This window comes from Carcharhinus amblyrhynchos, chromosome 17 (assembly GCF_965287045.1).
Source record: "Carcharhinus amblyrhynchos chromosome 17, sCarAmb.v2.hapA, whole genome shotgun sequence".
Taxonomy (NCBI): domain Eukaryota; kingdom Metazoa; phylum Chordata; class Chondrichthyes; order Carcharhiniformes; family Carcharhinidae; genus Carcharhinus; species Carcharhinus amblyrhynchos.
Window position 1 is genome coordinate 49580511 of NC_137340.1, and position 27307 is coordinate 49607817.

At 45.9% G+C, this 27307-nt stretch overlaps 1 protein-coding gene across 1 annotated transcript in view; it reads left to right on the forward strand.

The window, feature by feature from the left end:
• Window positions 1-22870, forward strand: part of LOC145354586 (uncharacterized) — a 155608-nt gene extending 132738 nt beyond the window's left edge. Inside the window, exons 15-17 of the mRNA XM_080206050.1 lie at window positions 15921-16023; window positions 18879-19015; window positions 19733-22870. Of these exons, the coding sequence (XP_080062176.1) occupies window positions 15921-16023; window positions 18879-19015; window positions 19733-19868 (376 nt within the window). The 3' untranslated portion in view covers window positions 19869-22870. The remainder of the gene's footprint in view (window positions 1-15920; window positions 16024-18878; window positions 19016-19732) is intronic.
• Window positions 22871-27307: the final 4437 nt, after the last annotated feature.

Here is a 27307-nt window from a genome sequence, read left to right on the forward strand (position 1 = left end):
AGCTGTGAGACAACCAGAAAGAATGCTTCCTATGCTGCATCTGTAAAAATCGGTGCGAGTCGTAGCAGACATGCCAAATTTCCTTAGTCTTCTGAGAAAGTAGAGGCATTGGTAAGCTTTCTTAACTATAGTATTGGCATGGGGAGACCAGGACAGGTTGTTGATGATCTGGATACCTAAAAACTAGAAGCTCTCCCTTTCTACTTTGTCCCTGTTGATGTAGACAGAAGAATGTCCTCCTCTACACTTCCTGAAATCAATTACCAGTTCGTCCTGAAGGTGGCAGAGTTAAAGCTGCAATGTTACAGTTAGACTATTTTGAGATTGTCTAAACTGGTTGGCTAGTTCCAAAAATTCGTTCCAAATTATTTCTGAAAATGTTTTTTAAGTTGTCATTGCAATCTCTCTGTTACTGACATTTAAACTATGCAAAAATAAGGGTTGAAACACCCTTTAAAAATAATTACATCATGCGCAGTGGTATAATTATATTCTAAATTAAATTGTCTCTCAAAGCTTTCATTAGAGTTTTTAACTTGAAAGCCTCAGTTTCTTCCACAAGTCTAAGGGTCTGTGGAGTTTTTAACCTGGGCTGATTTTGTATTAAGCATGTGACTGGGAATGTGGAGGGAATAATTGGGAGGGTTAGCTGAATGTCTGCAATGCAAGTGTAGGGGAGGAGGCAGAATTGGATTGGCTTTTTGGAAGAATAAATGGTAATGTTTGCGTGGAAGTAAGTGGTGGGAAGGGCAGAAACGCCAGGGGTTTAGGACGTACAGATTAAATCAGTGCCAGTCAGCTCTCCCTCAAAGGGATGGATAACCTCAGCTGGTACAGGAATTGAACCCACGCTGTTGACGTCACTCTGCATCATGAACCAGCCATCCAGCCAACTGAGCTAAACAAACCCCCAAGGTGAGGCAAAGTAGGAGCAATTGGGAGAGGAGTGAGAGTCATAGAACCCCTACAGTGCAGAAGGAGGCCATTTGGCCCATCAAGCCTGCACTGACCCTCCGAAAGAGCATCTTACCCGGGACCACTCTTTGCTCCAAATCCATAACCCCACCCTGCTAATTCATCTAACCTACACATCTTGGGACACTAAGGGAAATTTAGCGTGGCCAATCCATGCTAAACCTCTTAGATCTACATCTTTACCTCTACATCTTTGGAATGCGGGAGGAAACCGGAGCACCTGGAGGAAACCCACGCAGACACGGGGAAAACATGCAAACCCCACACAGACAATGACCCATGCCAGAATTGAACCCACGTCCCTGGTGTTGTGGGGCAGCAGTGCTAACCACTGTGCCTTTGTGCTGCCCAGAAGGAGCCTTTGATGCCACATCTCTCTACAGAGAGTTAAGAGAGCAAAGTTGAAGGGGCAAAAAGATATAATACCATTAGAAATAGGAACAGGAATAGGCCATTTGGCTCCTTGAGCCTGCTCCACCATGCAGCAGGGTCACAGTTCATCCGACATTCCTCACACCCACTTTCCTGCCCTTTCCCCATAACCCTTGATTCCTTTATTGAACAAAAATCTAGCTGTCTCAACCTTAAATATAAAGACTCTGCCTGATAGCTCACTGTGGCAAGGAGTTCCAAAGACTCTCAACCCTCAGAGAGAAGAAATTCCTCCTCAAATCAGTCTTAAACTGGCACAGAAAGAGTTCATGGGGAAAAATGATACAGAATGAGTAACACAAAAGAGGAGAAACAGAGACAGAAGCATTTTCATATCAGTGTAAGAGAATGGTCATATTGTCTGTGTGAAATATCACAGGCCAAAAAGCAGAATAAACAGAAATAAATATGTATTAATTATTAATAATAGTCTGATTAATATGTTTTTCCTGCGGATTGATTTTAAAAAAGCGCAAGATTTTGCAGTCCTTTACACATTAGTGATGCTGGAGACAATTAAGTTCTCACCTTGTTTATTTGTATTCAACTGCCAGGTTGGATCGGTGGCACAGTGGTTAGCACTGCTGCCTCACAGCGCCAGGGACCTGAGTTCAGTTCCCAGCTCGGGTCACTGTCTGTGCAGAGTCTGCATGTTCTCCCTGTGTCTGCGTGGGTTTCCTCCGGGTGCTCCAATTTTCTCCCACAGTCTGCTGAAGACATGTTCATTGGCCATGCTAAATTCTCCCTCTGTGTACCCAAACAGGTACCGCAGTGTGGCGACTTGGGGATTTTCACAGCAACTTCATTGCAGTGTTAATATAAGTCTACTTGTGATGCTAATAAATAAACTTTAAACAGGTCAGGGATAGAGTTTGCCTGTTTGGATGATGCTTTCAACTTCAGAAGAGCTTCCCTCCTGGTTCAGGCTAATCTTTCACTCACCTGAGTCAGAGCAAGTTAGAGTCACAGTATTTTACAGCAGAGAGTAGGTCAAATAACTGTGCTCCAGTGGGTAACACCTCTGAGTCAGAAGGTTAATGGTTCAAGTTCTACCCCAGAGATTTGAGCACCCAAATCTAGGATGACACTACAATGTGGTAGTGAGGAACTACTGTGGGCAACTGTTATCAGGTGGAAGGTGTGGGTCCGCTTAATCAACATAAGTAAGTTTTGGGACCCACTCCTGGGTGCGGTTTGTGGATAGGGATGATAGGGATGTTTAGAATTATACAGTACAGAAGGAGGCCATTCGGCCCATCAAGTCTGCACCAAACACAATCCCACCCAGGCTCATCCCATACACCCATGCATTTACCCTAGCTAGTCCCCAAACATGCAATTTAGCATGGCCAATCCACCTAACCTGCACATCTTTGGAGTGTGGGAGGAAACAGGAGCACCTGGAGGAAACCCATACAGACATGGATAGAACATGCAAACTCTACACAGACAGTGACCTGAGGTCAGAATTGAACCGGGGTCCCTGGCGCTGTGAAGCAACAGTGCCACCCTTAACTCCGGGTGAATGCATTCCTGGAGGTTTTGGTTAGATGGCATCCCATTGCCCCAATCTCACCCTATTCTCCCCACTGCTGGTCTTCTAACCCTGTCATTCTCATAGCTCACCCATTTTCCTCTGCGATTAATAATGTCGGACTAATATCACATCACACTGTCTTTACTGAACATTGTGTGCTGAAATGTCAAGGACTGTATATCTGAGTGTGTGGCAATAAATATGCAAACTAAGGATTGGAAAGTTGGTGAATTGTATTGGTTGAAAGTGCACACCAAACTGATTTGATTTTGATTTATTTTTGTCACATGTATTAGCACAGAGTGAAACGTATTGTTTCTTGCAAGCTATACAGACAAAGTATACCGTTCATAGAGAAGGAAACGAGAGATTGCTGAATATCATGTTACAGTCATAGCTAGAGGACGATCACCTTAATGCAATGCTATTGGTGTTTTATCTGGCTTTCTTTTGGCTTCAGAATGCTATAATTGAGATTGTTTTACAGAACCTGGTCAGAACATCATAGAGAGGCTATCCCACTGTGTTGTTTCCTTGTGCGTAGTTTTTAAGCACTCGCCATGCATCATCTGGTTAATTCGTGACCCAGCCGCTGAGGAACTGTGTACACTGTTGGAAGTGCTGCCTTGCAGGTTACAGAGGTCCAGTCTGCTCTCAGAGATGGAAATAAAATATCTTGTGGCAGAATTCCGAAGAAGAGGCGAACTCGCTGGTTTTTTTTAAAAGACTTCTGGATGAGTATATGGGATCTAATGGCATTGGAAGTTACAGATAGTTCTATGGCTTGGTAGGTATAGATGTGATCAGTGCAACTTGTGGGCCGAAGGGCCTGTTTGTGCTGTAGTGTTCTATGTTCTAAGAGAAAGAGTGACAGTACCCCAGTGTCCTGGCAAATATTTAATCCCCATCACAACAATCAGATTCTCTGATCATTGCTGTCTGTGGGAGCTTGCTATGTGAAAATTGGCTGCTGTGTTTCTTGCATTACATCAGTGACTAGACTTCAAAATAAAAAGAAATACTAGATGTGGCACAATGATTAGCACTGCTGTCTCACAGTGCCAGGGACCCGGGTTTGATTCCAGCCTCGGGTCACTGTATGTGCAGAGTCTGTACGTTCTCCCCATATCTGCGTGGGTTTCCTCCGGGTGCTCTGGTTTCCTCCCACAGTCCAAAGATGTGCGAGTTAGGTGGATTGGCTGTGTTAAACTGACCCTAAGGGTGAAATTTTTCTATCGGACGCTGGCTTTGGGCAGGATTTTCCAGTCTTGGGAAGAGCATGGCTGGAAAATCCTGCTGTTAGTGTCAGGAGGATTAGCAAGATAAATATGTGGGGTTACAGGGATCGGGCCTGGGAGAGGTTGTTGTCAGTGTAGGCTCAATGGGCCTACACTGTAGGGATTTTATGATTGGTTATTTTTGTGACAGTCTGAAGTTGTGAAAGGTGCTATATAAATGCAAGGCTTCTTTCTATATGCTATATAAGGTGCGATATAAAGACAGTGTCTTTAATTCAGAGACAGTCTTGAACTTGGTTAAAATGCAGCAGCAACATAAAGATTTCAAATATTTGTTACATGTAGGCTTACATTAACACTGCAATGAAGTTACTGTGAAATTCCCTTAGTCGCCACACTCTGGCGCCTGTTTGGGTCAAGGCACCGAACCAGCACGTCTTTCAGACTGTGGGAGGAAACTGGAACACCCAGAGGAAACCCACATAGACATGGGGAGAACATGCAGTGACTTGAGCTAGGGTCCCTGGCACTGTGAGGCAGCAGTGCTAACCACTGTGCCATCCCCATATCCTGCTGAATAATTTTCTCCAATATTAGCAAACCCTGGTCTTAATCAGTTTGATTTGCACATTTCTATCCTTATTGCTCAGAGCTCATTCTCACATCCATATTCTTAAAAAGCAAATAGAAGACTATTTCCTCTGTGTTTGCGTTGAAAACTACCCTTTATAAAGGGATTTACAAGATAGTCACTACATACAATATTAAGAGAAGACTTTCTCCTTGTGGTTGAGAAGCTCTCCTATGTTAGTTCACTGGATAATGTCTCTGGCACAAATATATGCTGTCTGAAATAGGGTAAGGTAAATAAATATTGACATTGTTTAATTTAATGTTTTAAGGGGCATGAGAGTCAGACTGGTTCTGTCGAGACGGGTTGCTCATTGAGGCTTTGAACTAATAATTTAAATCATACATTACTATTTAGTTAAAGGGCACGTGATAAGTGTGCGCCATGTCTTGGGAACAAAAACTGCTTTGAATGTTCCTCAGTTGCTGCCTTAATGCTACCTGCACCCGACACATTAACAAACAAAACGTTGTCTCTGTTATCAGCCTTGTTAGATCCAAGATTTGCCATTGGCAGTGTGATAGTCACAGCTTGGGAAGCAATTGCACTTAGTGTTAGCACGCAACCCCACATAAAACAGCTAGATACCACATGATGATGAGTGAAAGGATCTCATCCATTTCAAGTGCGTTCACAGTTGGTTGCACAGTGTCAGCTAGTTTACACTTGTAAAAGCTGCTGCTTGATTTTGGTGTTGAAATTCATGTTGCGTCCACATCCTTGCTTTCGATTCCCTCCATGGGTCGCCAATCGATGGGTCGCCCCTAAACTCTAGGAAGAAGTCTCACAGCACCAGGTTAAAGTCCAACGGGTTTATTTAGAATCACGAGCTTTTGTTGCGCCGCTGTTTCCTCAGTGCTCCGAAAGCTCGTGATTCCAAATAAACCTGTTGGACTTTAACCTGGTGTTGTGAGACTTCTTACTGTGCCCACCCCAGTCCAATGCCAGCTTTCTCCACATTATGCCTACATCCTAAAGCTTCCTCCAGTCCCACAACTCTGTGCTCCTTCAGCTGTTGCCCCTTGTGCATTCCAGATATCCTTGACTCTACCAATAGCTGTAATGCCTTTAGCTGCCTCGTTCTAAACTCAGGAATACCCTCCCAACTTCTCTCTCTCCACTTTTAGAAAAGTCCTTCAAAGGCCCAAGCCTTGGGTCACCATTTTCTCTTCAGTGTCAAACGTTTTGTTCGCTAATGAAGTCTGTGGGATTTTTCAAAATTCTTTCATACTTTTGAGCATCGCTGGCAAGGTCAGCATTTATTGTCCATCCACAATTTCCCCTGAGAATGTGGCGGTGAGCCGCCATCTTGAATTATTACAGTCCATGTGGGTTCACCCATTGAGCTGTTAAAGAGGGAGTTAGATAGAAGAAGGAGTTAGATATATATCTCAAATTAAAAAAGGTATAAAGGGATGTGGGGAGCAGGTGGGGAGGTGGATTTGAGGCCAGGGAGAGATCAGCCACGATCTGATTGAATGGCGGAGCAGGCTCGAAGGGTGGAATTTTCTGCTCCTAATTCCAACGTTCCTCAGAGTTCCTGGATTTTGACCCAGTGACAGTGAAGAAATGATGATATATTTTCAAGTCAGGATGGTATGTGACTTGTAGGGGAACTTGCAGGTGATGGTGTTCCCAGGTATTGGCTGCGTAGTAGAGGTTACAAATTTGGAAGGTGCTGTCTAAGGAACATTGGCGAGTGCCTCTTGTAGATGGTGCACACAGCTGGCATTGTATATCAGTGGGGGAGGGAGTGAATGTTTCAATGATTATGGTGCTATATAAATTGCTGTTGTGTGAACCACATCAGATCTGGAATATCTAGCACTGATTTGATTTGATTTATTATTGCCACATCTATTAGTTTACAGTGAAAAGTATTGTTTCTTGCGCACTACACAGACAAAGCATACCATTCATAGAAAAGGAAACGAGAGAGTGCAAAATGTAGTGTTACAGTCATAGCTAGGGTTCTTTAGGGCAAGGCTGCAGCCACCAGAGAGAGATTGCAAGTGACGCAGGTGGTGTCAAAAAGCCTTTGTCGAGGAAACAAGCTGAGGGTCGCTCTTGCTCCCGCTCTCTGTTTTGGAATAAGAATGATGCCAAGTTTGAGAAACCAACTCCACCAGAAACCAACCAGTGAACTGATATCTTGTAATCACTGCAATATCTTCTCCACCTTAGGATTGGTTGTCAAGTAGGAGGCAGAGAGTGGGGGTTAATGGGTGCTATTCGGATTGGCGGTTGGTGACTAGTGGAGTGCCTCAGGGGTCGGTGCTGGGGCCTCAGCTGTTTACCATTTATATAGATGATCTGGAGGAGGGAACCGAGTGTATGGTGTTGAAATTTGCTGATGACACCAAGATTGGTGGAACGGCAAATTGCGCGGAGGGTGTGGAGAGTCTGCAGAAGGATCTAGATAGGCTGGGCGAATGGGCCAGGAACTGGCAAATGGAATTTAATGTTGGCAAGTGCGAGGTGGTCCACTTTGGTAGGAATAATGGTAGGAAGGACTATTACTTACGTGGCAAAAAACTGCAGCAGGCGACGGTGCAGAGGGACCTCGGGGTCCTTGTGCATGAGTCGCAAAAACCCAGCCTGCAGGTGCAGCAGGTGGTCAGGAAGGCGAATGGGATGCTGGCCTTCATAGCGAGGGGGATTGAATATAAAAGTAGGGAGGTCTTGCTGCAGCTGTATAAGGCATTGGTGAGGCCGCAACTGGAGTACTGTGTGCAGTTTTGGTCGCCGCACTTACGCAAGGATATTTTGGCCTTGGAGGGAGTGCAGAGGAGGTTTGCTAGGCTGATACCGGAGTTGAGGGGGTTGAGCTATGAGGAGAGGCTGAATAAACTAGGCTTGTACTCGTTAGAGTTTAGAAGAATGAGGGGAGATCTCATTGAGACGTATAAGATGATGAATGGGATGGATAGGATAGAGGTGGAGAGGCTCTTCCTGCTCAGAAGGGACAGTAGGACTAGGGGGCACAGCCTCAAGATAAAGGGGGGACGGTTTAGAACGGAGTTGAGGAGGAACTTCTTCACTCAAAGGGTGGTGAATCTCTGGAATTCTCTGCCCGTTGAAGTGGTGGAGGCTGCCTTGCTAAATATTTTTAAGACGCGGGTTGATGGGTTTTTGATAAGAGAGGGGATTAAGGGTTATGGGGAGAGGGCGGGAATGTGGAACTGAGCCACGACAGATCAGCCATGATCTTATTGAATGGCGGGGCAGGCTCGAAGGGCTAGATGGCCTACTCCTGCTCCTATTTCTTATGTTCTTATGTTCCAACAAACCAGTGAATCCAAATCGGCTGCTGCGGTTGAAATCTACATCTCAATCATAGCAACCCTACAGTGCAGAAGGAAGCCATTCAGCCCATTGAAGCTGCAAAATCAACAATCCTACTGAAGTTAAACTTTATTTATTTAGTTGCAAGTAAGGCTTACATTAACGCTTCAATGAAGTTACTGTGAAATTCCCCTAATTGCCATGTTCTGGCACCTAAGCAGCTTTAATGCGCCAAATGCTGGTTAGGTGCATTAGATCAATGCGTCTAACCAGCACGTCTTTCAGACTGTGGGAGGAAACCAGAGCACCCGGAGGGAACCCACTCAGAATTGGGGAGAATGTGCAAACTCCACATAGACGGTGACCCAAGCTGGGAATCGAACCCGGGTCCCTGGTGCTGTGAGGCAGCAGGGCCACCGTACCATTCCCTCAGGCCCTATCCCCGTAACCCCGCATGCTAACCCCTTTAACTTATGCATCCTGGGACACCAAGCGGCAATTTAGCAAGGCCAATGCACCTAAGCCGCACGTCTTTGGACTCGAAGACAACTAAAGGACATTTAATCTTTTTTTTTTAACTTTTTTTTAATCAGACTCTTAACTCCTTTCGTACGCGTGCATGCGTGCATGTAGCTGGATCACTGCATGAGGGCCAAATGCTTAACATTGTGCTTTACTCTTCTTTGGTTTAGTGGTTAATGTATTTTCCCCTTCTTTGACTCAGCAAAAATGTGTTTGACTGAGTCGTCAACGCTCACAACTCAAATAGTTAAATACATTCTGATTTGAATCAATCAATAGAATCCCTACAGTGTAGAAGAGGCTATTTGGCCCTTGAGTCTGCACTGACTCTCTGACAGAGTATCTTACCCAGGCCCTCCCCCCTGTCCTATCCCTGTAACCCTGCACATTTCCCATGGCTAATCCATCTTACCTGCACACCTTGGGACATTAAGGGACAATTTAGCATGGCCAATCCACCAAACCTGCAAAGCGTTGGACTGTGGGAGGAAACTGGAGCACCCGGAGGAGGAAACCCATGCAGACACGGGAAGAATGTGCAGACTCCACACAACCACCCAAGGCCAAAGTCAAACCCGGGCCCCTGGCGCTGTGAGGCAGCAGTGCTAAGGCATTGTGCCACCTTGTCACCCAGGACATATGAAGAAGAAACTTCACCCTTTGTTATGACCAACCAAGGAAATTGGATTGAGGGGAGCCAGTTATCACTTTCTCACCTGGACAAGCCTGGCTCCGACTTGACCCAGCGTTTAACCTCTCCGCAACCTTTGCTCCTACTTCCTGTCACCCTGTAATTCCAGAGGCACTGCCACTGCTGCCCCACACCCATTGCAGCCTTTGTCGGTGACCTACTCTCCACCATCCCTGCGAGGTTGCAGCAGCTTACTGGTAAATGTAGGAGCTCACCTCAACACACTCCAAAGAGACTCCAGGCTCTACAGTGGAAAACAATCCTTTAAAACGATCTTACCCTGCAATCGTACCTGATGCAGGGTCCACTCTGCAGTGGAACACCTGTCCACCAAGTGATCTGTGTAGCCGTTGCCTGTACCGGTTGGGTCCACATTTGGAATATTGGCATCACGCTAGCCATTGGGCTGAGCGACATCAGGAGAGAGTCAGTTCCACCCCTTCTGGCACAGGTCTGTGTCTTTGATTTGATTGATTTATTATTGTCACGTATTGGTATACAGTGAAAAGTACTGTTTCTTGCACACTATACAGACAAAGCATACCATTCATAGCGAAGGAAAGGAGAGAGTGCAGAATGTAGTGTTACAGTCATAGCTAGGGTGTAGAGAAACATCAACTTAGCGCAAGGTAAATCCATTCAAAAATCTGACGGCAGCAGGGAAGAAGCTGTTCTTGAGTCAGTTGGTACGTGACCTCAGACTTTTGTATCTTTTTCCCGATGGAAGAAGGTGGAAGAGAGAATGTCCAGAGTGTGTGAGGTCCTTAATTATGCTGGCTGCTTTGCCAAGGCAGCAGGAAGTGTAGACAGAGTCAATGGATGGGAGGCTGGTTTGCGTGATGGACTGGGCTACATTCACAACCTTTTGTAGTTCCTTGCTGTCTTGGGCAGAGCAGGAGCCATACCAAGCTGTGATACAACCAGAAAGAATGCTTTCTATGGTGCATCTGTAAATGCTGGTGAGAGTCGTAGCTGACATGCCAAATTTCCTTAGTCTTCTGAGAAAGCAGAGGCATTGGTGGGTTTTCTTAACTATAGTGTCGGCATGGGGAGGACCCAGACAAGTTGTTAGTGATCTGGACACATAAAAGTTTGAAGCTCTCGACTTTGTTTTGTGTGCGTGTGTGTGTGTGTGTGTGTGTGTGTGTGTGTGTGTGTGTGTGTGTGTGTGTGTGTGTGTGTGTGCCCCTGTCACAGAACACCGCGCAGGAAGTGACACAGGGCGTCACACAAAAGCAATGCAAAGCGAGGGACTTTCAGGCCTAAAGGATTCAGAAACCTCCCAAATGAAAGCCACAACCTGCCACGTTTGCCAAAGTGAAATTGTTTTCCTCCTACTCTAAGCGACTCTCCTTGAAGGGCACGGCGCCCATTACATTATGCATCTGAAAATACACAGTGGTTGCCAAGAAGCGTTCTGCCTGAATTGGGATTCAATTGCCTGCAAACAAACAGCCAATTTTATTTTCTTTTTGCAAACCAGTTTCATCTTTCAGCAACTCAACTCGAACAAAACTGTGCTCTTGACACGCACGTCCTCCAGAAGTGCTGGCTGTCTCTGCATCAATACGCCTCCTCGGCGTCTCAGTGGAACAGGGACTGTCAGTTGCGCAGATCCTTGTGAGCAACAGATAACAGGACCTTCTATTTCGTCTAGACAAAGTGCAGACATGTTCGTCGCGGAATAGAAATGGGTGTGGTTCATGGTAAATAACAGCAGTGATGTAAGTCAGGAGCTGGAACAACAATTTAGCTTTCAGTTTTACCTCAGTAGGCAGGGCCAAAGGGAAGGACTGGCACCTAGTATTATAGAGTCCGTACAATGCAAGAGGAGGCCATTCGGTCCATCGAATCTGCACTAAACACAATCCCATTTAGGTCCTATCCCCATAACCCCACCCTGCTAATGCCCTGACCACTTGGGGCAATTTAGTATGGCCAATCAATCTAACCTGCACATCTTTGGACCTGATCTTTATTTATAAAATGTTATTTACAGAGACATACCTCCAAACCCAAAAAGTAAAGCTTCAGTCTGCTCCTATATATAGGAGCTCAAATGAATCCCCAGTTACTGCCCACCTTGGTTCCTGCTTGGCCCAAGACCACAAGAAACTACACAAGTTTGTGAATGTAACACAATCCATCATGCAAACCCATCCATTGATTCTGTCTATACTTCCCATTGCCTCGGCAAAGCAGCCAGCATAATTAAGGACCCCACACACCCCCTACACTCTCTCTTCCATCTTCTTCCATTGGGGAAAAAGATACCAAAGTCTGAGATCATGTGCCAACTGACTCAAGAACAGCTCCTTCCCTGCTTCCATCAGACTTTTGAATAGACCTACCTCGCATTGAGGTGGTCTTTCTCGACATCCTAGCTATGACTGTAACACATTCTACACTCCTTCTCTATGAACTGTCTGCTTTGCATAGCATGCATGAAATCATACTTTTCACAGTATGCTAATACCTATGACAATAATAAATCAAATCAAATCACCACCTGAGTCCAATTGAACACCCAATTATTAATTTACAATGAAAATTTCCTGCCTCTATTCCAAAAACGAAGCCTCCAGGTTTGCCTTCTAAATCCAGCACCTTCTTCCCAAAGAGATAGGGGAAGACTTGATTCCAGCTTCCCGTGGGACTGTTAGGATCACCCCATTCTCAAATGGAACTGAGACAGGGAGACCCCAGATTCAATCTCTGGCTTGTGACAGTGGTCTGATTTTGATTGTGAATACGGTAAGAAATCTCACAGCACCAGGTTAACGTCTAACAGGTTTATTTGGTATCACAAGCTTTCGGAGCACTGTTCCTTCATCAGGTGAGTGAGTAACTCCACATCATAGGTATCAAGTGATCTAGAGTAAAGGCAGACATATGGAGTTGAGGTACACATTACCTCTGATCTATTAGAAAGGCAAGTTCAAGCAACTTGCAATTCTCCATGAATAAAGGTAAATGATTACTTTGTAATGAGATATATTTTGGGTTGTAGTGTTGCCATAGCATTCCCCATGTGGAGATGCCGGTGTTGGACTGGGGTGGGCATGGTAAGAAGTCTCACAAAACCAGGTTAAAGTCCAACAGGTTTATTTGGAATCACGAGCTTTCCCCTGAGGAAAGAACAGCGCTCCGAAAGCTGAGCAATCCCAGTGATGATTGTTTCTTTGAGCTTGCAGGAATGACTGTCCTTTCGTGTGAAGGACACTGTTTAGTGATATTAACAAGCTGAGTGATTTCGAACAAGTGATTTCACACTGGCGCTCTCTAAATGGTACCAGCTGGGCTTTCATAGTTTAGCTCTGACTGAGCTCCTGTAATAGATTAATTACCTGCTAATTACTGCCCGGGTAGCTGCTATTACAGCAGCAGGCCCTACCCTGTGTCCCAGTTACAAACACGCAGATGAGTCAAATATTCTTAGATGTTACACCAGAATTATTGATCTGGGAGCGTCAGGTTGTGGCAGTTGAGTTGACTTGTTTCCAGTCTGCATCCTTTAATCATAGCCTCTGGATGCTGGCTGTCTCCCAGACATAACATTAGAAGCCATTGTATCAGAGAATGATGCTATAACAATGACTGGAATACATGAATTCAGATAAAGGAGTATAGAATATAAAAGACAGGGTGTAATGGTAAATCTAATGAATAGGACCACATTACATGAAACATGACATAGCAACATAGAAGATAGGAGCAGGAGGAGGCCATTTGGCCCTTCGAGCCTGCTCCAACATTCGCCTAACTCCATAGACTAATCCTGCTTTCTCCCCATAACCTTTGATTCCATTTGCCCCAAGTGCTGTTATGTCTAGCTGTGTCTTGAATACATTCAATGTTTTGGTATCAACAGGGAGGTGGTGGCACAATGGTATTGTCACTGGACTGGTAATCTAGTGACCTCAGGTAATTGACTGAGGATCCGGGTTCGAATCCCACAACGGCAGATAGAGTCATGGAGATTTACAGCGTGGAGACAGGCCCTTTGGCCCAACTTGTCCATGCTGCCCTTTGGGGCAGCACAGCGGCCGGCACTGCTGCCTCACAGCACCAGGGGTCCGGGTTCAATTCCGTCTCGGGTCCGTGTGGAGTTTGCATGTACTTCTCATGTTTGCGGCTTCCTCCAGGTGCTCCAGTTTCTTCCAAAAGATGTGCGTGTTAAGTGGATTGGCCGTGCTAAATTGCCCTGAGTGTCAGGGGGGACTGGCTAGAGCAAATGCATGGGGTTATGGGGATAGGGCATGGGTGCGATAGTGGTTGATGCAGACTCGATGGGCCAAATGGCTTCCTTCTGCACTGTACAAATTCTATGATCCATGAAATACTTCCTGTGGTAATAAAACCCACAGGCTCACCACTTTTTGGGTGAAGAAATGTCTCCTCATTTCCATCCTAAATGGTTTACCCCGAATCCTCAGACTGTGACCCCTGGTTCTGGACTCACCCACCATCAGGAACATCCTCCCTGCATCTCCCCTGTCTAGTCCTGTTAGAATTTTATAAGTCTCTATGAGATTCCCCCATCTTTCATCTGAACTCCAGCAAAAACAATCCTAACCTAGTCAATCTCTCCTCATACATCAGTCCCACCATCCCCGGAATCAGCCTGGTAAATCTTCACTGCACTCCCTCGAGACCAAGAACATCCTTCCTCAGAAAAGGAAACCAAAACTGCACACAATACTCTAGGTGTGCCCTCACCAAGGCCCGGTATAATTACAGCAACACATCCCTGCTCCTGTACTCAAAATCTCTCGCAACGAAGGCCAACATGCCTTCCTTAAGTGTTTGGGTCCTATATAAGAGGAAGGATATTGAGACAATTGGGAAGGTACAGCACAGATTCAGTAGAAAAGGTTCTGATGAAGGGTCATCCAGACCTGAAACATTGGCTCTATTGCCGGCTGAGATTTTCCAGCATTTTCTGTTTCAGTTTCATTATAAAGATGTGCGGGTTAGGTTGATTGGCCATGCTAAATTGACCCTCAGTGCCGGGGGTTTATCAGGGTAAATGTGCGGGGTTATGGGGATAGGGCCTGGGTGGGATTGCTGTCGGTGCAGACTCGATGAGCCTCCTTCTGCCTTGTAGGGATTCTGTGATGAGAATATTGCCAGGTTGGAGGAAGTGCAAATACATGGAAAACATGAAAAATTCAAGCTACTTCTATTGGAAAAGAGGAGATTACAAAAGATATTTGCGGTGTATAAATAGCAAATTATTGCTGATTTGGTAGATGGGGTCAAACTGACAGGGTTGAGAGAGAGACAGCGCGCGGAGAGAAGCTGTTTCCTTTGACTAATGAGGTCTAGCAGAAAGAAATATGGATATAAGATTAAATATTAAAAGATTTCAGACAGAGATTGAGGGCTGTAGGGATTTTTGTTTTATTCATTTGTGGGACATGGGCATGGCTGCCTGGCCAGTATTTATTGTCCATTCCTTGTTGCCCTTGTTCTAGAGCCACATGTACCCAGACAAGGTAAGGGCAGCAGGTCTCCTTCCCCAAAGGACATTAATGAACCAGATGGATTTTACTGACAATGGTTTCATGGTCATCAGTAGATTCTTAATTCCAGATATTTTTTGTGGAATTCAAATTCTCCCATCTGCTGTGGCGGGATTTGAACCCACATCCCCAGAACATTAGCTGAGTTTCTGGATTAATTGTCTTGTGATGGTGCCACTGGGCCATCGCCTCGCTGATACGGAATGTATTTGGCTTTCTTAGCTCCCCGGGAATGGAGCTAAGGAATGGACTGCAACTCTGCAGTCAGGATTGATGAGGGAAGGAACTTAACAAAGAACTTCATTTTATTTCATCTCAGCATGGATCCTGAGATTTGCCCGCGGTTGATTCTGGGTGAGTTGGCATGGAGTGTATGAGGGGCCATGGGGAGTGGATGAGGGATTCAGGAGGTGTGGACTGTTTTTGTTCACTTTTTAAGCTGTGATAAAGTCTCTGTGCCTTTCTCAGAGCCCACCTCATCCAGCAGCCCCTGCGCTGACTCCAAGTTATTCCTGGGGCTGGTCTGACTTCAGTTATCAACAAAACACCCCTTCCCGGAAAAAAATGGGGCACTTTCTCCCAAATCAGATTTGTGGAGGTAGGAATTTCCCTGACACTGCTCTGAACTTGGGAGCGAAAACTCAGGCCTGGTAAATTCAGGCTCGATAAAGTCAGGGAGGGTAAATGCAGGCCTGGTAATAAATTCAGGCCCAGTAAATTCAGGCCTGATTAATCCAGGGCCAATAAATTCAGGCCTAGTAAATTCAGGCATGGTAATAAATTCAGGCCTGGTAAATTCAGGCCTAGTAAATTCAGGCCTGGTAAATTCAGGCCTGGTAAATTCAGGCCTGATTAATCCAGGGCCAGTAAATTCAAGCCTGGTAAATTCATTGCCCCACCCCCCCACCGCCCTTTTCTCCCCCGCGTCCTCTCACCCCACGCCCGATGTCTTAAAATGTTCTCCTGTCGATGACGTGGATATGTTCGGTCAATTTAATTCCCATGTGACGAAAGCACCTTTTGGACAAAATTGACAGGGCGCGACCAATTAATAATTTAATCATTTCTAACTGCTTCGTTCTAGTTACGGGGAGATCGAAAGTATCCGGGTGCTCCATGAGCGCTCCTGTGCATTTGTCAACTTTAAGTGCCACATGGCAGCTGCTAAAGCATTGGAGGCGTTACAGGTGAGTTTGGAAAGATTTCCCTGCTCTGCAGCATTGCGCTGTCACCTGCCTTGTTTGTAGATCAGACTCTCCCAATTTATCAATGAATTGTAGGAAGCATGGGGAGTGTTAATAGTAAATGGGGCAAGGTAGGTGATCTGTTATCATTCCAATCTGCTCCAGAACAACATGCAGAAAAGGCTCACCTTTTTGTATCAAATTGTAATATTCAGGTGGGTAAATTTGCCCCAGGAATAAATTTTCAACTGTGTCTGTCAGCGAGTGAGAGGTGGGGCAAGTAAACAATATTTGGTTTGCAGAATGAGAGGTCACACAACACCAGGTTATGGTCCCGCAGGTTTATTTGAAATCACAAGCTTTCGGAGCACTGCTCCTTCGACAGATGAAGTGAAGCGAGGTGCACAGGCACAGTATATGTAAAGGCAGAGAGATAATGGCCCGACATGTAATCCAGAGTGTCAAAGGATAAGTACAGATAGTGTAGGCCAGCTGAATAACAAGTCTTTACAGGTAATCGCGACTGCTAATAGATGTAAGCTGTTAGATAAGAACTAGGAGCAGGAATAGGCCATCTGCCCCTCAAGCCTGCTCCGCCATTCAGTAAGATCATGGCTGATCTTTTCGTGGACTCAGCTCCACTTACCCACCCGCTCACCATAACCCTTAATTCCTTTACTGTTCAAAAATTTATCTATCCTTGCCTTAAAAACATTCAATGAGGTAGCCTCAACTGCTTCACTGGACAGGGAATCCCACAGATTCACAACCCTTTGTGTGAAGAAGTTCCTCCTCAACTCAGTCCTAAATCTGCTTCCCCTCATTTTGAGGCCATGCCCCTCGTTCTAGTTTCACCCGCCAGTGGAAGCAACTTCCCTCTTCTATCTTATCTATTCCTTCATAATCTGATATGTTTCTATAAGATCTCCCGTCATTCTTCTGAATTCCAATGAGTATAACCCCAATCTACTCAGTCTCTCCTCATAAGCCAACCCTCTCAACTCCAGAATCAACCTAGTGAATCTCCTCTGCACCCTCTCCAGTGCCAGTGTATCCTTTCTCAAGTAAGGAGACCAAAACTGTACACAGTACTCCAGGTGTGGCCTCACCAGCACCTTATACAGCTGCAACATAACCTCACTGTTATTAAATTCCATCCCTCTAGCAATGAAGGACAAAATTCTATTTCTTAATTACCTGCTGCGTCTGCAAACCAACTTTTTGTGATTCCTGCACCAGGACACCCAGGTGCCTCTGTACAGCAGCATGCTGAATCTCAAATTGAGACATAATCTTATTGAATGGTGGAGCAGGCTCGAGAGTGGTCTATTCCTGCTACTAATTGGTACGTTCCAATATTAGTATGTTCTCCTCTAACCCTGATGTGGGTATGCCGGCGTTGGACTGGCGTAAACACAGTAAAAAGTCTGACAACACCAGGTTTTAGTCCAACCTATTTATTTGATAATATACTCACTAGCTTTCGGGGTTACCCCCTTCGTCAGGTGAATGGAGAGTTCTGGCCTCAGACAGAGCATATAAAGCACAGACAGTCACCAGGCAAGACTGTTCCCTTCCTGTTGGCGAACACTTCAGTGGTCACGGGCATTCAGCCTCTGACCTTCGGGTAAGCATTCTCCAAGGCGGCCTTCACGACACACGACAGCGCAGAGTCGCTGAGCAGAGACTGATAGCCAAGTTCCACACACATGAGGACGGTCTCAACAGGGATCTTGGGTTCATGTCGCACTATCTGTAACCCCCGTGACTTGCCTGGGTTTGCAAAACCTCACTTACTGTACTGTCTGGAGACAATACACATCTTTTTAAACTGTGATCAGTGCTCCTTCCACTCACATTATCAGCCACTTCAGGTCTTGAACAGCAGGTTAGGTGTAAGGATTCGCATTTTAATCAGTAATCTCTAAACTGTCTGTGCTTTATATGCTCTGTCTGAGGCCAGAACTCTCCATTCACCTGACGAAGGGGGTAACCCCGAAAGCTAGTGAGTATATTATCAAATAAATAGGTTGGACTAAAACCTGGTGTTGTCAGACTTTTTACTCCTCTAACCCTGACAGAGTACTTCAATTTTCTGGTCTGTTCCTCTTTCCTGACTGCCTGATTCCCCCTGTGACATGATCAATGGACATGCAGGCAGTTTCCATATGCGTGCATGCCAACTCTACCCTTCCGCAGCTCTCTCATTAGAGCTTTTCTCCAGGAGTTCAACCATGGAACAGAGATTTGTATTTCCACGTTTGTTCCATTAAGCTCAAATTCAGGTGGCACGGTTAGAAAGTGTAGATAAGAGCAGAAAATTGCAAAGGGACACTGGGAGATGAAGTGAGTTGGCAGAATTATGGCAAATGGAGTTAAGGAGGGGGACGGCATCGGAGTTTAGAAGTATGGTAGGTGTTTCATTGAAACATAGAAGATTCATAAATGTTGCGTGATTCTGGACTTTAGTTTGTGATACAAGATAACCAAAGCAAAACAAGTTGGTTTTGGAAATTACATTTTTTCAATTGGTTTGTCAAACCAGTTGGAAAAATGTAATTTCCCCTCTGAAATGGTTTTGTTGTGTGTTGCCAGTTCATTTAAATTTGCGGTAGCTATAAAATTATCCTGCAGAGTCGCAGTTTCTTCAAAGAGAGAGCTTGTGAATGGGTGGCAGAGTGGATTCTGAGCCGCTGTGCTCCACAAGCACCCCCGAGCTTGCAGGAGATGTTCATGTTGTGAGTTAGTGTCGCAGCTATTGTCTCCCCCGATGGGGTTGGCTAACTAAAGGGCTGAACCTTACGGTCCTCAGGCAGCTGGTTCTCAGTTTGGTCAGTAATTCTCTCTTTAATTTGCAGGGCAAAGAAATAGAAAACACCAAGTTGCTCATCAGATACCCCGACAGACATCTGAATAAACGAGGCTCCCCACTGCAGAAAGCCCCTGTCCCAGTCCGAGTGTCTCTCCAGTCAAAAATCATGACAGCAGCGTGCGGGTAAGTTTACGAGATAGGGGCACGTACGTATGGACATTGATAGTCATATGATCATTGACAGTATGGGCTTAGCGTCATTTGCCACATTGCCTCTCCCTATCTCTGAACCTCCTTGAGCCCTGTCTGACCCTCCAAGATTGCTACACTCCTTCAAATGGCCTCTTCTACATCCTCGACAGTTGAAGTGTCAGATCACATAGAATCCTACAGTGCAGAAGGAAGCCATTCGGCCCATTGAGTCTGCACTGACCACAATCCCACCCAGGCTCTATCCCCATAACTCCATGCATGTACACTAGCTAGTCCCCCTGACAGTAAGGGGCTAAATTGCACGACTGTGTCCCCGAACAGGTGCCGGACTGTGGCGATTAGGGGGTTTTCGCAGTAACTTCATTGCAGCGTTAACGTAAGCCTGCTTGTGACGAATAAATAATTAACTGAGGGAGAATTTAGCACGGCCAATGTACCTAACCAGCACGTCTTTCAGACTGTGGGAGAAAACCAGAGCACCTGGAGGAAACCCACGCAGACACGGGGAGAACGTGCGGGATCCACACAGACAATGATCCAAACCGGGAATCGAACCCGGGTCCCTGGCACTGTGAGGCAGCAGTGCCAACCACTGTGCTGTTTAACGTCCTTTTTAGTCGAGTTTGGGTGGTTGGTTTGGGCAGAGGGATCCTTTTCTGAATTTAAAATGCTTTTTTCTTCCCTCAGGTCGAAGCGCCGCGGTCCAGTTGATGGCGATGAATGCTACTTCTGGCGCACCACTGGCTGCCATTTTGGGGACAAGTGTCGCTACAAACACATTCCTGATCACAGGGGAGTTGACAAGAAACCCTGGCAGCACTGAAGGACATCCGCTCTCCCCGGAGACCAAATAAAGAAAAGTATTAAGGATGCACTAACTCCAGCACAGCTTTCCAAATCTCAGGGTCGCTCTGATAGTCATCGGGATACTCGATAGACCCATCATTCGCTCTTGGAAAATGGTTTTGATTGGATGTTTGCACTCCAGATCGAACCCATTGGGTTGATGACAAGTACTGTCGGGTTGAGGAAAGTTTGATTTTTGACACTTTTAATTGCAGTTTTTGGGACATATCTATCCCTCCCACCCTAAAGTGAGCCGCATATACTTGTGCGGTATTTAAAATTCCATTTTGTTTGGAATATCCAAGCTGAAAGACACGAGTTTTGGGAAACAGCTACGAATTTCCCCCTCTCTGCCCTCGTGCAGTGTCTCTTTTTTTGATCTCTTTGCTTCATCCGTTTTCAAACATGGATTTTCTCGGAATATTTCCAGGGTGCCTTGACTCATTACCTGGTACCTTCCTTGGGTTCTGAGTTGGAATCAGGCATTTAAGTTGGAGGTGGCCTTTATTTTTTTTGAATCTGTTCCACCCATTCAGTGCGTGATCACGGCGGATCTGCCACCCCCCTTCTCAGTTACCCTTAATATCATAGAATCCTACAGTGCAGAAGGAGGCCATTGACTCTGCACCAACTTTCCGATAGACCATTTTCCACAGGCCCTATGCCTGTAACCCCATGTACTTACCCCACTAACCCCCCTAAACCTACACATCTTGGGACACTAAGGGACAATTTAGCATGACCAGTCAACCTAATGTGCACATCTTTGGACATCTTGAGAATGTTGATCAAATTGCCTGTTCTAAATTCCATGGAATACACCCCTAATTTGTTAAATCTACTTCACGTTCACATTCTGGTAACATTTTGGCAAATCTAGGCTACACTCCCTCCAAGGCCAATATATTCTCCCTCGTATAGCCTTCCCAAGATGTGGTACCCACTGAAGACAGTACTCCAGATGTGGCCAAACTAGGACTTGTACATCTGGAACATAATATATGCTCTCTTGTATATCAACCCTCTGGATGAAGAAGATTTGAGGCAATGAAATGAAATGTCTTGGAAGGGTGTTTTTACATAAGCACCATTACAACAATACAATGGAGGCCATTATACAACCCATACGACATGAAGCATGGGGAGGTGAAGGCCTAGTGGTATTATCACTAGACTATTAATCCAGAAACTCAGCTAATGTTCTGGGGACCTGGGTTCGAATCCCACCATATCAGGTGGTGGAATTTGAATTCAATAAAAAAAATCTGGAATTAAGAATCTACTGATGACCATAAATCTATTGTTGATTGTCAGAAAAACCCATCCTTCACTAATGTCCTTGAAAGTGTCCATGAAACCATTGTTGATTGTTGGAAAAACCCATCTGCTTCACTAATGTCCTTGAAAGTGTCCAAGAAACCATTGTTGATCGTTGGAAAAACCCATCTGGTTCACTATTGTCCTTGGAAGTTTCCATCCTTACCTGGTCTGGCCTACATGTGACTCCAGAGCCACAGCAATGTGCTTGACTCTCAGTTGCCCTCTGAACAAGGGCAACTAGAGATGGGCAATAAATGCGGGCCAGCCAGTGATGCCCATGTCCCATGAATGAATTTTTAAAAAGTTAGCTTCTTTGTATGAGGAATTCTCTCAAAGATATTGAGGCACCATTTTTATGTCTCTTTATCTTTCCCTAGCTTCAAGTTATCTCATCTCACCTTCAGCCTTCCCTCCTCTGCTCTAAGGAGTCAGGTAATTCCCACAGCTCCCCAGTGTTCTGCCCTGCCTCAAAACAAAAAGCAAAGTCCTGTGGATGTTGGGTGTTCTGAGGTAAAATGCTGGAAACCCCCAGTGGGTCAGACCACTCCTACGGTGAAGAGGCAAAGTACGGTTCATGTTAATGGAGCTTCCATCAGAACCGCTTTTCCTATCAGCAGCTGCTGGAAGGCCTCAGGATTCGGGCCTAGTACAACAATTCCTGCAGACATTTCACCTCTACTGAGACCATAGAACCCTACAGTGCAGAAAGAGGCCTTTCGGCCCATCGAGTCTGCACCGACCACAATCCCACCCAGGCCCTACCCCCCCATACCCCTACATATTTTACCCACTAATCCCTCTAACCTTAGCATTTCACCTCCTTCTGAATTGACATGAATTGGATAGTTGTGCTGAGAAGGTTTGGGGCTGGGGGTGAGGAAGGAGGAGGGGGTCTTTTTCCTCTTGGTTCCCAGCACGCTCCCTGCACTCCACTGTATATCTTGTTGCCAGCAGGGTGTAGGTTTGCTGAATATTTGGGCTGGACCTCTCCAGTCATTCGTGTCCTGCTGCCAGTGAGAACTTGGCAATCGGTGGCGCAGTAGGTTAACGCTGCTGCCCCACAGCCCCGGGGACCCGAGTTCGATTCTGGCCTCGGGTCACTGTCAGTGTGGAGTTTGCACCTTGTCCTTGTGTCTGCGTGGGTTTCCTTCGGGTGCTCTGATTTCCTCCCACAGTCGGGTTAGACGGATCAGCCAGGCTAAATTGCCCCTCGGTGGCCAAGATTAGCCGGTAAATATATGAGTTTATGGGGTAGGGCTTGGGTGGGATGCTCTGTTGAAGGGTTGGTGTGGACTCAGTAGGCGAATAGCCTTCTTCTACACTATAGGGATTCTATGATGTTGTCCACTGCGGTGGTTTCAGAGAATCCCAGTGCCCCGAATGTCTTGCAAATTCCAACCTTTATGTCAATTGTAATGGAAAAAGGAAGGCAAAATCTTCATACGGGAACAACCATTAATTTATTACAGATTAGATCTCTTACAGCCAGATGGATAAAACAAGGATTTATGTGTCTGGAGATGATTTAAGTATTGATTAGTCTGTATTGTCCATTGGATACTGGGACCAATCACCTGTTCCTTCCCCCAGTAGCCATTCGATACATTCACTTTCTAACTTGTATTAATAAGACTCATTATTTTTCTTTCTTAGCACTCAGTAACAAGCCAAAATCTATTGCCCGTGAGAGAAAGATTTATCAATATAGCTCGAGACTGCAGAGAGAGTTCTACTGGGAATGAAGTTCTGAATGTTGAATAAGCTATTTATGCCAGACTTCTTTCAGAAAACACATGCAATATATATATTTTTTTGTTTGTCTTTTGTGTTTCCTCCCCTAGCAATCATTCTCCAACCCAAAAGACCTGTTGCTTCAGGCTGTAAGGCCTTTGCATTTTGTTAGAACCCTGGTGTTGCTTTTGCCTGAGAATTGTGTGACATGAAGGCTGGAATTGTATGGACACCCCTCGCCATGGGAATTGGAGCAGGCGGGGTGGAGGGGGGCAGTCAGAAGGACTATTTTACAGTTTCAGGATGACCCAGGTCATAAAATCCCGCCCGAGATGTGAATTTGAAACTGGGATGGTTTCCCTTTTCATTATCTTCTTCCTCCTCATTGGAATATCCAATCTAATTAAATTGCTGACACAGCCAACTTACATGGAAAGTAAGACTCACGTTAACATATCACCGTTCACAACCGCCGGCCATCTCTCAATGTCTCACAGCCACAACTTACTTTTCACGGTGGCACAGTGGGTTAGCACTGCTGCCTCACAGCGCCAGGGACCTGGGTTCGATCCTGGCCTCGGGTCACTGTCTGTGTGGAGTCGGCATGTTCTCCCCGTGTCTGCGTGAGTTTCCTCTGGATGCTGCGGTTTCCTCCCACGGTTCGAAGATGTGCAGGTTAGGTGGATTGGCCGTGCTAAATTGCCCCTTAGTGTCAGGGGGACTAGCTAGGGTAAATGGGGTTATGGGGATAGGGTCTGTGTGGGATTGTTGTCAATACAGAATCGATGGGCCAAATGGCCTCCTCCTACACTGTAGGGATTCTGTGATTCTATGTCAATGGAGGCAGCAACTGGGACTAAGGCGATCTGGCCAACTCTCTTGCCTTTGGAAAGACAATGCGGGAGGGAAGAGAAACTTTTTTGAATTTCCAGGCATTGTAGCGTCACCAGGAGATGCTTCTTGTTCAGGCACCGGTACGATTAATCACAGCTTGCCCAATCCAGGATGTGTATCCAGGAAAATACACTATTGGCATTGAGTGGACGCAACGCAAGATGTCGACTTGTAAAGTTCAATTTGCGCATGTGTCACAGTGAAACAGACCAGTAAACAGATATAGATTTCTAAAAGAAATAGGCCAGAACATTACCACCTTGGGAATCGGAGCAGGCAAAGGGCAGAACATGGGAAGGTCCATTGATCTTGGGTAGGGCTTTACGGTTTTGGGATGAGTGAGGCCATTAAAAACCCACTCCATGGAAGTACTGGCAATTTAACAAACCCGGTTTTTACAGAACACCTTGTCTAGAATTGGATAGACTTGTCCAACTGACCGAAACATTGTGCAATCAGTTTTCTTTTTCACTTGGTAATCAATTTTTCCCCAATATGAAGCAAAATAGCTTGGCTGCCGGAATAGGAACAGAAAACGCTGGAAATGCTCAGCAGGTCTGGCAGCAGCTGTGGAGAAAGAAAGACAGAGTTAACGTCTCATCAGAACTGACAGGTCATGGACCTGAAACGTTGGCCGAGATTCTCTGGTCTCCCTGGAGGAGGCATGCCATTGGCCAGTGGCAGGACCTTCTAGTCCCACTGCTGCCAATGGGATTTCCCATTGATTCTGACCCCCCCCCATGCCACCAGGAAACCCACGTCAGGGGTATGCTGTTGATGTGAACCAGAAGATTTCGCCATTGTGAAGAGTTAGCAAATTTAAAGTAAAGTTTATGTATTGGTCACAAGTAAGGCTTACATTAACACTGCAATGAAGTTACGGTGAAATTCCCCTAGTTGCCACACTCCGGTGCCTATTCAGGTCCACTGAGGGTGAATTTAACATGGCCAATGCACCTAACCAGCGCGTCTTTCAGACTGCGGGAGGAAACCGCAGACATGGATTTTGCCCGTTAACTCTGGGCCAGAATCTCCGACTTTGCCCGCAGTTGGGACGTTCTGGCACCACTGCAATGAACAGAGACTTGGCCGAGTGTCTCATTCTCCATCCCTCACTGGCAACATCGGTGGGGCATGAACAGCAGAGAACCCTCAGCTCCTCTCTCCATAGATACTGCTGGACCCGATGAGTATTTCCAGCATGTTCTGTTTTTATTTTGTACGCAATCATCATTGCTGGGTTAGACATAAAGTGAAGGAACAAACAACTGGACCTTGTTCAAACCTGGCAGAGAGGAGTACACAATGGTGCCAGTCTTAGGAATTGGAAAGAATGTGGTGTTTTGACAATGAAAGAGATGGCTCCTATCATTCATATCTCTTGAGAATTTAACATTGCTGGTCTTGGAACATAAAGTTGAGATTTTAAGTCTAAGGAAATTGAAATGCCAAATATTTATTAATGTTACTGACTTGCTCTTTTTTTAAAAAAATATATAAAATGTATGCACTCTTTAACTCTGCCAAGCAGTGAAGAATTGCAATATGTATATAGGTTTCTGAACCATGGTTTGTCTTTGAGCAGCTTGTATTTTTGACTTGTGTAAAAGTGCTGTAAGCATAGACTCCAGTCTTACTTTCTATTTTCTGATAATTCTTAGACATTGACTACTACTTTCAACTATTGGGGGAGATTTGGACTTTTGTCCTCTTGCACCAATTGTTTTATGAACTGTACCCTCTGGAATCATTCATTTTCACAATACGATAATAAAGCATACATCTTTATGGCCATGCTGCCTTTTTGACTTGTTGTTACCAGGCAGAACATGATTAATTTTGTCTGTTCACCATGCAGTGTGGGGCAGCACTGTGGCACAGTGGTTAGCACTGCTGTCTCACAGTGTCAGGGACCCGGGTTCGATTCCTGGCTTGGGTCATTGTGTGTGTGGAGTTTGCATGCTCTCCCTGTGTCTGCGTGGGTTTCCCCCAGGCGCTCTGGTGTCCTCCCACAGTCTGAAAGATGTGCTGGTTAGGTGCATTGACGTGAACACTGTGGCAACAACAGGAATTTCACAGTAACTTCATTGCAGTGTTAATGTAAGCCTCATTTGTGACTAGTAAATAGATTTTAACTTTTAATATGATTTATTTTCGGGTCCTTGTGAATCTATGTGCTTGGGACGGTGGTGAGGTGTTCATGTAAGGGGCAAATTTTCAATTCAGGTACTCTTTAGCTTTTCCTGTTTGATAGATGCCCCAAGGGCAATTAGGAATGGACAACAAATGCTGGACAACAAATGCCCCGCTCCCAGCTAACCTCCCACCTCCCCCCAGCCCACCCCGATCGCCGCCCTCCCTCCTGCCCCAATGCAGAGTGGCAGTGGGACCCCCCAACCCTACGATCGCCCCGAGGCCCCTGCCCATCAGGACCTGCCCCTCATGCCTGGTGGGCAGTGCCAAGGTGCCCCCTGGGCATGGGCACTTTGCCCCTAGTGCAGAGCCGGGGGCACAAGCTGGCACTGCCAGGGTACCCATGCCCAGGGGGCACCGCAGCCCTATCCCCTGGGGGGTCCCGATTGCCCCCCTTCACTCCAGCGGGGTCGTCCTGATATTTCCCTGACAGTGGGGATCTACTTTAATCCCCACTAGAGTGAAATACCCTAGCAGGGTGGGAGAGGCTAGCGGGCCCTGAGAATTCAGTCCCGGCTAAATTAAATTATGGCTAAATAACATTTAAATAAAGATCTAAATGATTTACCTGTCTTCCTGCTGTCTTTCCAGCACGGACCCAACAACACCAGAAATCCAACGCTGGGAGATGTGTGCGCAGTTGCTACACATGCGCGAACCCCGCGCGTGCCCAGCTGTGAGATTCTCCCACACTGCTGCGTTTGAAAACTAATGCTACAGTGTGGGATAATCCCCCCCTAGTAAGCCCAGGGCTTGTGGAGTCCTTAATTGTACTGGCTGCTTTGCCAGCGGGAAGTGTAGACAGAGTCAATGGATAGGAGGCTGGTTTGCTGATGGATTGGGCTACATTCACGACTCTTTGTAATTTCTTGTGGCCTTGGGCAGAGCAGGAGCCCATACCAAGTTGTGATATAACCAGAAAGAATGCTTTCTACAGTGCATCTGTAAAAGTTGGTGAGAGTTGTTACTGAGAGTTTTTTTTCCCTTTTCATTCACAGGTTTTAAGTCGGTCCACCTTGTTGTCCAACGAGGGGCATACACGCGATGGGTTGTACTGGGGCTGCTCTTGGTTGTTCGAGATTGGCCTGGTGCTTCATGTCGTTAGTGTGTGCCTAAACTGGACCAGATACTGGGCAAGATGACAGCTCAGTGACTATCGCTGATTGCTGTGCAGACACATGGATTTGGACCGGTGTCTGTGGGAGTTTGCGCATTCTCCCCGTGCTCGCGCGGGTTTTCTCCGGGTGCTCCGGTTTCCTCCCACACCCCAAAGATGTG